The sequence below is a fragment of the Chiloscyllium plagiosum genome, chromosome 32, assembly GCF_004010195.1.
Source record: "Chiloscyllium plagiosum isolate BGI_BamShark_2017 chromosome 32, ASM401019v2, whole genome shotgun sequence".
NCBI classification, from domain to species: domain Eukaryota; kingdom Metazoa; phylum Chordata; class Chondrichthyes; order Orectolobiformes; family Hemiscylliidae; genus Chiloscyllium; species Chiloscyllium plagiosum.
Genome location: NC_057741.1, coordinates 1,305,433 through 1,319,632, shown reverse-complemented (window position 1 = coordinate 1,319,632; position 14,200 = coordinate 1,305,433). Strand labels below are relative to the sequence as shown.

Genomic DNA, 14,200 nt, shown 5'->3' with positions numbered 1-14,200 from the left:
GAATTGAATGGCATTCTTTTGTGCTGTAACTATTTTGCTGAAACAAATTGGCTGAAGATTGTTATTCGTAATGCTGGACACCTCAGGAAGACACTTTGAAAGACTTCTTGACATTAGTCATTTAATCCTCCACTTCAGTTCAACCTTCCTGCACCATCCACATACACAGTAATTGTCTTAAAACATATGTATTTTAGAACTTAGCTAATAGGAGCAGGAGTAAGCCATTCAACTCTTCAAACTGATCATTTGAGATGATCTTTTACTTCAGCACCTTTTTCCTGTTTCCATTGATGCTTTTAACATGTTGAAATTAATGCTCAAACATCCAAAAGCCTCTATCTTGCGTATACTTGTTGTACTGTACACTGTCTATGGAGCACGTTTAATCCTGATGAAGGGATCCTGATGAAAGGCTTTTGCCCGAAACATAGATTTTCTTGCTCCTCGGATGCTGCCTGACCTGCTGTGCTTTTCCAGCACCACTCTAATCGAGACCGTGTTTAATTCAATGCCTCACACCAGATAGAATATATCTATTTTGAGGTGGTAATGCAGATGTTTCAGAATGATACTGGTCTAAATGGCTTAATTATGGGCATACACAAGGCTTTTAATCCCTTGTGTATTGAATATTAGTCAGTGATCTAATTGAAGTGTGTTGAATGATAAAAGATTGGGGAAACTATTTCTTCAGTTGGGGGAATACACACAGAAACAGGACAACTTTAAAGGTGAAATTACAGGCCGTTCAGAGGTGGTCACAAAGCAGTTTGTGGTAGAAAGGAAAATGGAAATTTGGATCTAATTACCGCAAGAGATTGTTGAGGCTAAATTAATTGGAATATTATAAAACTGGGATGTTAAGTAAAGGATATGGCCAAAGAGTATACATGGGCGAGATACAGTTTAGCCACAATCTGAATGGAGCAATATGCTAAATATATGTGAAATTAAAAAATGCATGTAAAATGTAGAAAATGCCTGTTTCTGTTTGGATTGGCTGAACTCACAATAGTGTCCATATGGTGCTGATTTCTTGCCTTAAACTCAACCTGTGCTGTCTGCCTGATGAATGAATGTCTTTGTAAGGAGCTATTTGAGAAAGACACGTTCAATAGACTATACTTGGTAGTAGAGTGAAAAGACGAGTGTGATATAATGGCAAAATACTTTGGATGCTGAAAGTCTGAGATGATGTGAGACTTCCCAGAAAATCATAAAAGAATTGCAGTGACGTAGGTAATAGAACGTCTGAAAAGAGTATCTGCAGGCCGCTGGTACAGAGGTCCTCGGTAGTATAGTGGTTAGTATCCCCGCCTGTCACGCGGGAGACCGGGGTTCAATTCCCCGCCGGGGAGGATCTGCTTTTAATTCCAAACACTGAAGGCGACATTCACTGTTTTTAGTCTTTATTTTGCAAAATTCATTAACACAATGACGTTTCTTTAATGTAGCACGTATCTTTAGTGTAGGAAATATATTGCCTCAAATAGGTTTGTTCTTCACAAGAAAATAGGGCCTTGAAACGAGTTTTTTTTTAACCCTGTAGGGGTCACGTGTCTTGGAAGGGGCGGAGCTGATGAGACAAACAGCTGTTCATGTATCCAGATATCCAGACTTTCTCAATCGCTGCAGAATCTTTCTAAAACTGTCCTGTATAGCAATCCTGGTCCTTCTGAGCAGTATAAATGCAATGGTTTTAGGAAGGAAAGAAAACAGACAGCTGAGTTCAACATTCGGAGGAGATGAATTAACCTGACGCACGGGAATGCGGCTGAAGACCAAGAGAAAAGCCCTTGATAGATAATTACACAGAACCTTGACGAGAGGTTGAAGCCACTCTGTCCATCAAATTAAAACATGCTAGGAATTATTTTCCAATATTTATCTCTTTCTTTTAAAATAATTTAAAGCAATTTTTCATACTCTCCTTCCTCAGTTTATCTCCATACACCCGCTACCGATATGTGTGCATCTGGATTACTGAAACTATATCAGATTTTTTTTAATTATACAGGAAATGTGAGGACGAAATATTAAGCTAGACAACTTGTCCTAAAAATTTGAACTGATTTTAATTTCTTGGGCATTACTGACCAGCATTTATTGCCTATCAATAATTGTCCTGGAGAAAGTGGTGGTGAGCTCTTATAATCCGTGTAGGGAGGTACACCTCATGTTGTGAGGGTGCGAATCCCAAGAAGTGGGGATATATTTCCCGGTCAGGATGGCGTGGGATTTGAGGATTGGTGGCGTTCCCTTTCGTCTGCTGTCATTTTGCTTCTCGGCGGTAGAGGTCACAGGTTTGAGAAGATGCTGCAGGAGGACCCCTGGTGAGATGTAGCAATACTTCTTGTAGTTGGGAAATGTCGGTGATGAGGGGTTGAATATCAAAGGTATGACAGAGGGTGTCAATAAAGTGACACTTTGTCGTGGACGATGCTAAACAACTTGAGCATTTTTGGAATTGCACTCATTCCAAGTAAATGTAGAGTATTCCTTTTTTTTATCTCCTGTTTATTTTTTTTTTGAGAGTCCTTGTACACACACACACACTCAAATCAGGCAAACACCCGGGTGGCCAATGACAAACACTGCCCTTCACATCAAGGGACAGTGCTGTGTGATCAAAACAGAATCTCCTGTTTAAATCTCCTGTTTATTTTTTTTTATTTTATCCCCAGCACCCATGGTGTGTGTGTGCAGGTGTGAGACACAGTGAAAGACACAAAGTGCACCAATCTTTATTCAATTTCCACCACCAGGAAGATAGGAAAACACTCTTTTTTTCTTTCTTTTTTTATCAAAACAGTGAGGGGGAGGGAACACTCCTATTTATTTATTTTTTTTATTTTATTAAACAAGTTACAAAACAGTTTACAAAAAACATTAACAGCTGTACACAAGAGACAGCAATTTAACACTCCTATTTTTTTTCATGGTGTGTGTGTGCAGGTGTGAGACACAGTGGAAGACACAAAGTGCACCAATCTTTATTCAATTTCCACCACCAGGAAGATAGGAAAACACCCGGGTGGCCAGTGACAAACACTGCCCTCCACATCAAAGGGCAGTGCTGTGTGATCAAAACAGTGAAGGGGAGGGTAGGGACTAAATCAAAATAGAATTGGAGGGAGAAATGATGCACTCCACTCCCTGTGGTGCCCACCTCTCCCTGAACAACTCCAGGGTGTTGGTCGACACCGCGTGCTCCTTCTCCAAGGACACCCAGGCTCTAAAATGTAGAGTATTCCATCATAGTCTTGACTTGTGCCTTATAGGTGAGCTTTGATGAATACAGGTGTGAGTTTTGCCATAAACTTTTCAACCATTGACTTGCTGTTGTAGCCCCAGTATTGATTTGGCAGGTCTAGTTTAGTTTCTGGTCAATAGTAACCCCCCCCAAGCTGTTGATAGTTGAGGATTCAACGATGGCAATACCATTGAATGTCAAGGGGATTATGTTGTAAGAGATCTTGTAAGAAAGCATCAGTGTTTACTGTGGAGAAGGACATGGAAGGTACAGAATATGGGGAAATAGATGGTTACATCTTGAAAAATATCCATATTACAGAGAAGTAGGTGCTGGATATCTTAAAATACATTAAAGTGGATAAATCCCCGGGACCTCATCAGGTGTACTCTGGGACTCTGTGGGAAGTTAGAAAAGTGATTGCTGGGCCCCTTGCTGAGATGTTTGGATCATTGTTAGTTACAGGTGAGGTGCCAGAAGATTGGAAGTTGGCTAAGGTGGTGCTACTATTTAAGAAAGGTGATAAGGAAAAGCCAGGGAACTATAGACTGGTCAGCCTGACATCAGTAGTGGGCAAGGTGTTGGAGGGTATCCTGAGGGACAGGATTAACAATGTATTTGGAAAGGCAAGGACTGATTAGCGATAGTCAACATGGCTTTGTGCATGGGAAGTCATGTCTCACAAACTTGATTGGGTTTTTGAAGAAGTAATGAAGAGGATTAATGAGGGCAGAGTGGTGGATGTGATCTATATGGACTTCAGTAAGGTGTTCAACAAGGTTCCTCATGGGGGACTGGTTAGCAAGGTTAGATCTCATGGAATACAGGGGGAACTAACTATTTAGATACAGAACTGACTTGAAGGTAGAAGACAGAGGGTGGTGGTGGAGAGTTTCTTTTCAGACTGGAGGCCTATGACCAGTGGTTTGCCACAATGATCAATGCTGGGTCCACTGCTTTTCCTCATTTATATAAACAATTTGGATGTGAACATAAGAGGTATAGTTAAAAAGTTTGCAGATGACACCAAAATTGGAAGTGTAGTTGACAGTGAAGAGGGTTACCTCAGAGTACGACTGGATCTTGATCAGATGTGCCAATGTGCTGAGGAGTGGCAGATGGTGTTTAATTAAGATAAATGTGAGGTGCTGCATTTTGGAAAGGCAAATAGTGCAGAACTTATACACTTAACGGCAAAGTCATGGGTAGTGTTGCTGAACAAAGAGACCTTGGAGTGCAGTTTCAAAGTTCCTTGAAAGTAGAGTCACAGGTAAATATGACAGTGAAGAAGGCATTTAGTATGCTTTCCTTTATTGGTCAGAGCATCGGGTATAGGATTTATAAGGTCAGTTTAGGGTGAGAGATGAAAGATTTCTAAGGGACCTAAGGGGCAACTTTTTCAAGCAACGTGTGCTGCATGGTGGAATGAGTTGCCAGAAGAAATGGTGGAGGTTGGAACAATTACAACACTTAAAGAACATCTGGATTGGTCTATGAATAGGAAAGGTTTAGACGGATTTGGGCTAAGTGCTAGCAAATGGGACTGTGGTTCTGTTCGCCGAGCTGGAAGTTTTTGTTGCAAACGTTTCGTCCCCTGGCTAGGCGACATCATCAGTGCTTGGGAGCCTCCTGCGAAGCGCTCCTTTGATGTTTCCTCCGGTGTTTATAGTGGTCTGTCCCTGCCGCTTCCGGTTGTCAGTTTCAGCTGTCCGCTGTAGTGGTTGCTTGTTGTCTGCGTGTGTGGCTACCAAGGATAGCTGGTCGTGTCGTTTCGTGGCTAGTTGATGTTCATGTATGCAGATTGCTAGCTGTCTTCCTGTTTGTCCTATATAGTGATTAGTGCAGTCCTTGCATGGTATTTTGTACACTACATTCGTCTTGCTAGTGTTGGGTATCAGGTCCTTCGTTCTGGTGAGTTGTTGTCTGAGCGTGGCTGTTGGTTTGTGTGCCGTTATGAGTCCTAGGGGTCGCAGTACAAGGGTATACAGGAAAGCCACACACACAGACCAAGTCCTAAACCATGGAAGTAACCACCCCAACACACACAAACGAAGCTGCATCAGGACACTATTCAAAAGGGCCACAACACACTGCAGTACACCAGAACTACAAAAAGAAGAAGAGGAACACCTATACAAGGTATTCGCCAAAAACGGAGACCCGCTCAACTTCATCAACAGATGCCTAAGAGAAAGACCACGGAACGAGGACATACCACAACCAAAAGGACTAGCAACACTACCATACATCAGGAGCATCTCAGAACTGACAGCCAGACTACTGCGACCCCTAGGACTCATAACGGCACACAAACCAACAGCCACGCTCAGACAACAACTCACCAGAAAGAAGGACCCGATACCCAACATGAGCAAGACGAATGTAGTGTACAAAATACCATGCAAGGACTGCACTAAACACTATATAGGACAAACAGGAAGACAGCTAGCAATCCTCCTCCCTTCCATTCCACTTCCTTCCAGCTAGGAGAAAGTGAGGATTCTTCTGCTCTTTGGATGTTGCCTGACCTGCTGTGCTTTTCCAGCACCACACTCTTGACCCTCTTCCTTCCAGCTACCAACCGGATTCATCCCTCCCATTGCCCAACCACGTCATACCCACTATCTGTGTCCATCTATCACTACCTTAACATTCCACTACTCTCCTCAGCCCCACTTTCTTTTTCTCCCCCTACCCCCATATCGAGTCGTGAAGAAGGGTTAATACCCGAAACGTTGACTTCTTCATTTCTTGAAGCTGCCTGGCTCGCTGTGTTCTTCTGCTTGTCTACTTTGGATTCCTGCATCTGCAGGGTTTTTTTTTGTCTCTAGAAAGATGCCCAATTCATTCAGAAAGGGAGTGGAGGCGATATCTTCCTACAATCCAGAGAGCAAGCTGTTACATGGAAGAGCAAGTTGACAGTTTCGCCCAGCGCTCCCGCCCTCCAATGTGAAGGATGACAGCTATCTTTAATCCAGGGTTGTGCAATTGCTGTCTGCCTCCAGTGCATGGCTCTCTCTCCCACACACACACACAGCTGAGTGAGGGCAGTTCTCAGTGCTTCTCCATTCATTCCCTGCAACTGGATGACAGTGGTTAGAGAGAGGGAAGAGGTGTGTGTGGGTATTGGTCAGTGTGAGGCAGGTAGGTGCAGGGCGGATGGGAGAGGATTTGGGAGTGATGCTCTGCCTCTGGGCTCTGGAGAGCCGGCCTGGCACCTACCCCTCACTCCATCATGTTGGATCACCACGAGGATGACTTGCCGGAGAGTTGGCAAGCTGCGGTTGTGTCTGCTCGCCCTGTGCGGCTGGGTGGCGAGCGGGAGGCGCCCCAGGAGCAGGAGGAACTTGCTGATCGCCACGGGGGCTCTGCTGTACGCCTGCTTTGTGGTGCTGCAGGGGGATGTCTTACCCCGAGAGGGGCTGCAGCGAGCCGCGGGCGAAAATCCCAGGCAGCCCAGCCGGCTGCTGGTGCTGGCCAGCACTCCACCAACAGGAGGCAGCGGACCGGGCAACTTCACCTCCAACCCCAAAGTGGTGTACATCACTCTCCGCTCGAAAAGGAGGAAGCCGCTAAAAATCAGGGGCACCGTGAGGCCAAAGACCAGGAAGAAGCGCTCGGCTGTGCTGCAGAGCAGGGACAGTGTGGTCCCAGCTGGGGGCAAACCCAGGGGTGAGCCGTCCCCACCTTCCCGAGGGGCAGCCGCTGGGAGGGAGAGAAGCAGCAACATCCGGATTTACAGTGACAGTACCCCGTTGTGGTTCAGCCCGGGGGATATCGCCGCCATGCGCTTCCTGGCCGATTCCAGCATCGACCGCCTCCAGAGGCGAAACCTCCCGGGCCGCCGGACCGCCCTCCTCTTCCAAGGGGCGGGTGAGCACCGCCAGCGCTCCCCAAGGGCGAGCACAGGCAAAGCGGGCCGAACGCCGTGCGGTCTCCTGAAGACCCCGGCGGACAGCAGCGAAGTCTTCGCCTTCCATCTCGATCGGATTCTGGGTCTCAACAGGAGTCTCCCCGCCGTGGTTCGAAGGATTCAAGGTGCGTTGTTTGAAACTGTCTTTAAAAAGACAGCGACCACCCCCATTGAGTCCGCGCACCCCCCCCCCCACCCCCGCCATCACCCACCAGGTAGCTTCACTATCCACACCATCCCTTCCAGGGCCCCAGTCAACGCTTGACTCCATTGCCCCAGCGCTTTCATCAGCTCCGGTAGGTTTACAAAATTTTCCCTATGGTGTCCACCCAAACCATGAGACCCCCCCAAAAAATATTGTGAGGCTAACTGACCCTCGCACTTCTTGAGTCCACGTTTTGAATTTGACCCCTTATCCAGCTCACACAACATATTTAGTTGTGGAATCTACTTTAAACTAACAGTAATTGTTATGTAAACATTACATTTATTTTAGTACCAACATGGAAACATTTTGACCCTTGGACTTCTTCCCATTATTCAATGAATCATGACAGAACTTGACATCCATACTGCCATAACCTTTCTATTCCATGAGATTCAACTTATTGTGTGGTCATTTTTTTTTTATCAAAGAACTTTTATAAGTCTCCATACCCTCTATTATAGCCCTTAGCATTGCAGTATCCCCACTATCCCTTGGGAAACACTAGAATAAATGGGAAGAGAGAGGTGGCAACTCTACCTCCAATTCCACTCTGTTACCACCTGATGCTTGGAGGAAGAATGCCTCATCTTCCGTCTAAGGACCCTTCAATCCTAGGGCATCAATGTGGACTTCACCAGTTTTCTCATTTCCCTTCACTCCCCCCCTTACCCCAGTTCCAGCTCAGCACCATCCTCATGACCTGTCCCATCTGTCAATCTTCTTTCCCACCTATCAGCTCCACCCTCCTCTCTGACCTATCACCTTTACCCCCACCTCCGTCCACCTATTGCACTCAGCTACCTTCGCCCCCAGCCTCAAACCCGTGCTTTTCCAGTACCACTCTAATCTTCACTCTGATCTCCAGCATCTGCAGTCCTCACTTTCACTTGGCAACTCTACCAGACAAGTGACTTTTCCAGAAGTCTTTGTGATCCATGTGGTGTTCACTCTTTCTCACTTCTGCACCATGTAATGATGTGCACTCACCACATTCTCACTGTCTTAATCATGACCTTTGCCCGCCGAGCCTCAATCACTGACTTTCCATTTGCTGGGAAATTGTTTCCAATAGGCTTTAGCTGCAGATTGTTATCATGGGATTTTCATCCCAGCTGCCAGACAGGCTGTCGATTTGGCTAGCAGTTGGCAGGAAACAACTCTTAAAAAAAGTCACTCCCAGACCGTTCCTGCCTCCCCTTGAGTATCGGAACTAATAAACTGGATGGAATAAATTAATGAGGATGACACCAGAAATCAAAAATGCTAAAAAGATTATGTAACATCTTTCAAAACCTTACGGGTTTCCCAAGCAGTTTATAGCCAATGAACAGTAATCACTGTTCTAACTTAGTAAATACAGTGGCTAACTTGTGTCCAGCAAGATTTCACAAATAACAATAATGTACCCAACACCTAATTAATCAGTGCCAACAATCTTACCAATAGTGCCACAGCTAAGACATTATAACGTATATTATGTGCATTCTGTAGCCCTTTTTGTTAAAGATTGCAGATCTTATCATTTCTCTCTGGTTGACCTTTTATAAATGATATGTAAATAGATGTTGGCACACACTGAAATTGAAGCACTTACTGAACTTCAAAAAGTATAAATGAATTAATTAAAACAAAATGTCACTAGACACTGGAAATAGGAACTAAAATAGAGTCTGGAAATACTGGATCACCAGCATCTGTGGAGAAGGAGCAGAGGATTTAAAAAAAAATCTCGTGGGACACGGGCATTGACGGCTGGCCCAGCATTTATTGCTCATCCCTAGTTACACTTGACAGTGAGAAGAATATAAAATGCTAAGGAATCAGTTAGTGCTATTGCACAGATATCCTTTTGCTGGATCAGTGGCTCTGATTGCCTTGCTGTGCTTGATTGCAGTTCAGTACACATCATGAAGACATTATTGAGGTCTTTTTTGTAGCTCATTCATTTAAGATTTTACTTCCGGTGCTTTCTATTCATATGGTGTGTGTAAGAACATGCCCTTATCATCAAACTGCTGTTCAGATTATGATCCTACCCTGAGGTATACTTATCCTTGAGCAATTTGAGAAATGTGAGAAGCAGAATCTGTTCAGGCTATGCAAACTTTGTGAATTGAAGATTAACTGGTTTTAGAGCAGTAAGTGCAATTTACCTGTGATTTAAATCATTTGGGTGAACTTCAAAGACAGGCACATGAACCACCTTCCATTTGCCAATTTAAATATTAGTTTGTATCAATGCAAGATGTGCAGTGGATTTGAGATTAAGACTGGGCTGACAGTGAGATTGAAGTAGACACTGGATTAGAAATTGAGAGTAAAAGTGCGATTGGGGGCAGGCTGCAAATTTTGACTGAAGACAATAGAGTCTTTATCTTTGTATCGTGATGTCATTTGGCCCAGAGCTTCTCAAATTGCAGACGTCGCAGGGGAACATTTGCTGCAAACACTGGTTTTGTTGTGCTACTTTGGTGGCATTGCTGGTGGTGGTAGAAAGGAGGAGAAAGTCTGTATTCACAGCTGGTGAGGAGGTTCTTGCAGTGATATAGTGAATTGGCAATGGAAGCAGATAGCCATGATAGCAATGATCTGGTTGCACTGACACTGGAAGTTTAGTGATCTCACATGTGCCGAAGGAATGTACCTTTCAGTGCCTTATCCCAATAGCTGTCCAACTGGCTTCTGTTCAGATCACACATGCCAGCACTCACCAGGAGTCAGAGAGTCATACAGCATGGAAAGGTCCAAGAGTCCATGCCAACCATAATCCCAAACTAAAGTAGTCCCACTCATCCTATCGCAAAGGTGTTGTGAAACTTGAAAGGGTTCAGAAAAGATTTACAAGGAAATTGCCAGGGTTGGAGGATTTGAGCTATAGGGAGAGGCTGAATAGCCATACTGTACATCTCTGTGACTCTATGACTCTATGACTATATGCGCTTGGCCCATATCCCTCCAAACATTTCTTATTCGTGTACTTATCCAAATGTCATTTAAGTGTAGTAATTGTACTTGCACCTACCATTTCTTCTGCACGTTCATTCTACACATGAACTCTGTGTAAAAAGATTACCCCTCAAGTCTTTTTAAAACGTTTTCTCCTCTCACCTTAAAAATATGCACCCTTGTCTTGAAATCCCCCACCCTAGGGAAAAGATACCTGCTATTCATCTTATCTACACCCCTCATGAATTTATAATTTCATAAGCCTATTTATAAACCTACCAACCAACTCAATTCATACGTTAAATATATGTGTTTCACTGCACCCTCATGTGCATAGCATTTTTGTAAATTTCACATTCACGTCTCACAGCTGGCGTACACTGTGGCAAACACAGCACCCAAATAGTAAAGTACAACACACAGGAGCATGAGAAAGGCAGGGTTTCCCAAAGTGGATGTTGAGGGTCACAAGCTGAAATTTTGGTGTCGAGGCAGAAATGGCTTGCTGTGGGTTTCTGACTGAGTTATGGCAACTTTACGTCTGCTCGAACAGGCATAGGCTCTCACAGATCTGTTTCTGCTCCCCATTCTCAGCTTCGAAATTCTCACTGAGAAGCTTCAAAATGGGGTGATAATGTTTGGGAAGCATTGCACTAAGGGACAGCACAAGGTTTATTATTTTAAGGTTATAAGCAAAATGAAATGATTCAATTTGTAAAGTTGGATGGAATGTTTATTTTGTAGAAGCTTTTATTTGGATTATGGCCAAGAGGAACAATACGATGTCAGTGACAGAGAATGATGTTGCCAGTGTTAGACTGGGGTGGGCAAAGTCAGCAGTCACACAACACCAGGTTATAGTCCAACAGTTTTATTTGAAATCACAAGCTTTTGAAGTGCTGCTCCTTGGTCAGGTGAAGTGAGTTGAAATGAAAGAGACAGAACAGGATGTGTTGTGCTCTAATATTGGGCAGGGGATGAATGCTCTCTCTCTCTCTCTCTCTCTCTCTCTCTACTTCACAGGTCAGAACAGCACATAACTGTTTTACCCAGTTCCTGATGTAGCCAATTGTATGCTTTCTTTATATTAGACTTAAAATAAAGAGATTCAGCAAGAATATTTCTTTAATTGATGCAAAGTTATTGATTTATTATAAAATAACACTTACTCAACAAAGATAAAAAATTACTTAACACATTATTTGTAATATGAAATATAAATGTTTATGCCTTTAAATAATCCAAAGCATAGGTACACCAATACATACCCATAAAACAAGATATCTATAAATCCCAGCAGGTGGTTTCAAAGAAGTGAATCCAAGCAATTAGGTGAAATAATTTGATTTCCCAATAGATTAAGAAAAAAGTCAAATGCGTCCTCTCCTTGATACCTTTGAAAAAAATACAGGTTTCTCTATAAAACTTGAAATAAATCAACTTTTTTCCATAATCTTTCAAAATGCAAGTCCTCAAAAATAATGGAGAAAGTGAGGACCGCAGATGCTGGAGATGAGAGTCAAAAAGTGTGGCGCTGGAAAAGCACAGCTGATCAGGCAGCATCCGAGGAGCAGGAGAGTCAACATTTCGATCATAAGCTCTTCATCAGGAATGTTGGGGGAGGTTCCAAGAGGGCTGAGAGATAAATGGGAGGGGAGTGGTGATGGGACTAGGGGGAAGGTAGCTAGGAATGCGATAGGTGGATGAAGGTGAGGTGATGGAGAAATTCAGCTCAATGAATCAGAGACCACAAACGAGGATCGCGATGAAATTGACAAACGGTTTATTAAACAAAGCAATATCATGGAAGAGAAATTGACCAGGCTGACACAGAACTGATTCTCTGCACAGATGGCCAGAATGCTCTTCCCCGAGCGGAAGGTGCTGGTAGGTTTTATAGGGGTACAACACAAAGGTGATATTTGTAAAACAGTTACAGTACAATGGTGAAAATTGTAAAGCTATTAAAACAAGAATAAACTCAATGGAAATTAATCAAGCATCCGGTGGCAGCAATCTGTCTCCTTGAGGGGGTCTTCTGGAGGATTCTCATTGTATTTCCTGTCTGCGCGAATATGTGTAAATTTCCCTTCTCCTGGCATCCAGGTGTGTCCATTGTGTTCCTCCTGCGAGCGAAGTCTTCCGGGTCCTTTTAGTCTACCTCTTTGTTTATGTGGTATCGGTTTCAATGGGAAATGAGCCTGCCCTTAGGTATTGGGACCGCAGTGCTAATCGGGGATGAGAGCTTTGCTGGGAAGGCTGTTTGGGAAGGATATTCTCTGGTCTGGGAGTAGCTTGGCCATCGCGGTTTCTCTGTTAGCCTGTTTGGCCAAGAGTGGGGCATTATGGCTATGTTCTGTGTGTGTTGGCAGGCTTGATCTCTGTGTTTTGCAGACCTGACTCTGTGTTTCTTATGTGGTCATCCATTTCTGGGTGGGCAGCGGACCAAATCTTTCTCCCACATGGAGGTGAAGGTGAAAGGTCAAAGAGGAGAGTGGAGCGGACAGGTATGAAGGAAGGTGGACAGGTAGGATAGGTCAGGAGGGTGGTGCTGAATTGGAAGGTTGGATCTGGGATAAGGTGGGGTGAGGGGAGATGAGGAAACTGATGAAATTGACATTGATTCCATGTGGTTGGAGGATCCCAAGACGGAAGATGAGGTGTTCTTCCTCCAGTCATTGGGTGGCTAGGATTTTTGCCGGTGGAGGAGGCCCAGGACTTGTAGAGGAGACCACACCGAAAGGAATGGATACAGTAGATGAGGTATTTGGAGGTGCAGGAACATCTCTGCTGGATGTGGAAGGACTCTTTGGAGCCGAGGATGGAGGTGAGGGGGGGAGGTGTCGGCACAGGTGGTATATCTTTTGTGGTGGTAAGGGATGGTGCCAGGAGTGGACCGGATACAACTCATCATCCTCTGTCATTTCCGCTATCTAAACACAGACCCCATCAGCAGAGAGATATTTCCCTCCCCACCCCTTTCAGCATTCTGTGGAGCTCCAGCGCATCTCCTCCACTTCCCGCACCTCCGCTCTTGAACAGCACCCCTCCAACCGCAACAAGGACAGAACCCCCTGGTCCTCACCTTCCAACCCGCCAACCTCTGGGTACAACGCATCATCCACTGCCATTCCTGCCACCTACAGTCAGACCCCACCATCAGAGATATATTTCCCTCCATACCCCTATTTGCGTTTCGCAGAGACCATTCCCTCCGCGACTTCCTTGTTAGGTCCACGCCTCCAACCAAGTGGAGGAGCTCTGTGGAATGCTGAAAAGGTTGGGGAAGGAAATATATCCCTGGTGGTGGGGTCTGACTGTAGGTGGCAGAAATGGCGGAGTTGTATCTGGTCCACTCCTGGCACCTTCCTTTGCCACTGCAAGAGGTGTACCACCTGCGCCCACACCTCCCCCCTCACCTCCATCCAAGGCCCCAAAGGATCCTTCCACATCTAGCAGAGATTTTCCTGCACCTCCAAACACCTCATCTACTGTGTCCGTTATTCTCAAGGACACCTACTTGCAGGACCTTTCATAAAATATTGCTGGGACACATGCAGTAAACAACCCCACTGCCCTGTGGCCGATCACTTCAACTTTCCCTCCCACTCCGCCAAGGACATGCAAGTTCTGGGCCTCCTTCACTGCCAAATCCTAGCCACTGGATGACTGGAGGAAGAATGCCTCATCTTCCGGATTGGGACTCTCCAACCACATGGCATCAATATTGATTTCACCAGCTTCCTCATCTCTCCTCCTCCCACCTTTTTCCCAGATCCACCCCTCCAACTCGGCACCACCCTCTTGAACTGTCCGACATGTCCAACTTTCTTCCCAACTATCCACTCCACCCCCTACTCTGCCCTATCACCATCTC

At 44.9% G+C, this 14,200-nt stretch overlaps 1 protein-coding gene and 1 non-coding gene across 2 annotated transcripts in view; both read left to right on the top strand.

Moving 5' to 3' along the window:
• The first annotated feature begins 1,289 nt into the window (after positions 1 to 1,289).
• On the top strand, positions 1,290 to 1,361 carry trnad-guc. Its single transcript has one exon. It is a non-coding gene; the product is annotated as a tRNA-Asp (tRNA).
• A 4,905-nt stretch (positions 1,362 to 6,266) lies between these two features.
• The window catches only part of LOC122539305 (Golgi-associated kinase 1B-like), a 39,797-nt gene continuing 31,863 nt past the window's right edge, over positions 6,267 to 14,200 (top strand). Inside the window, exon 1 of the mRNA XM_043674001.1 lies at positions 6,267 to 7,294. Coding sequence (XP_043529936.1) covers positions 6,343 to 7,294 — 952 coding nt within the window. The 5' untranslated portion in view covers positions 6,267 to 6,342. The remainder of the gene's footprint in view (positions 7,295 to 14,200) is intronic.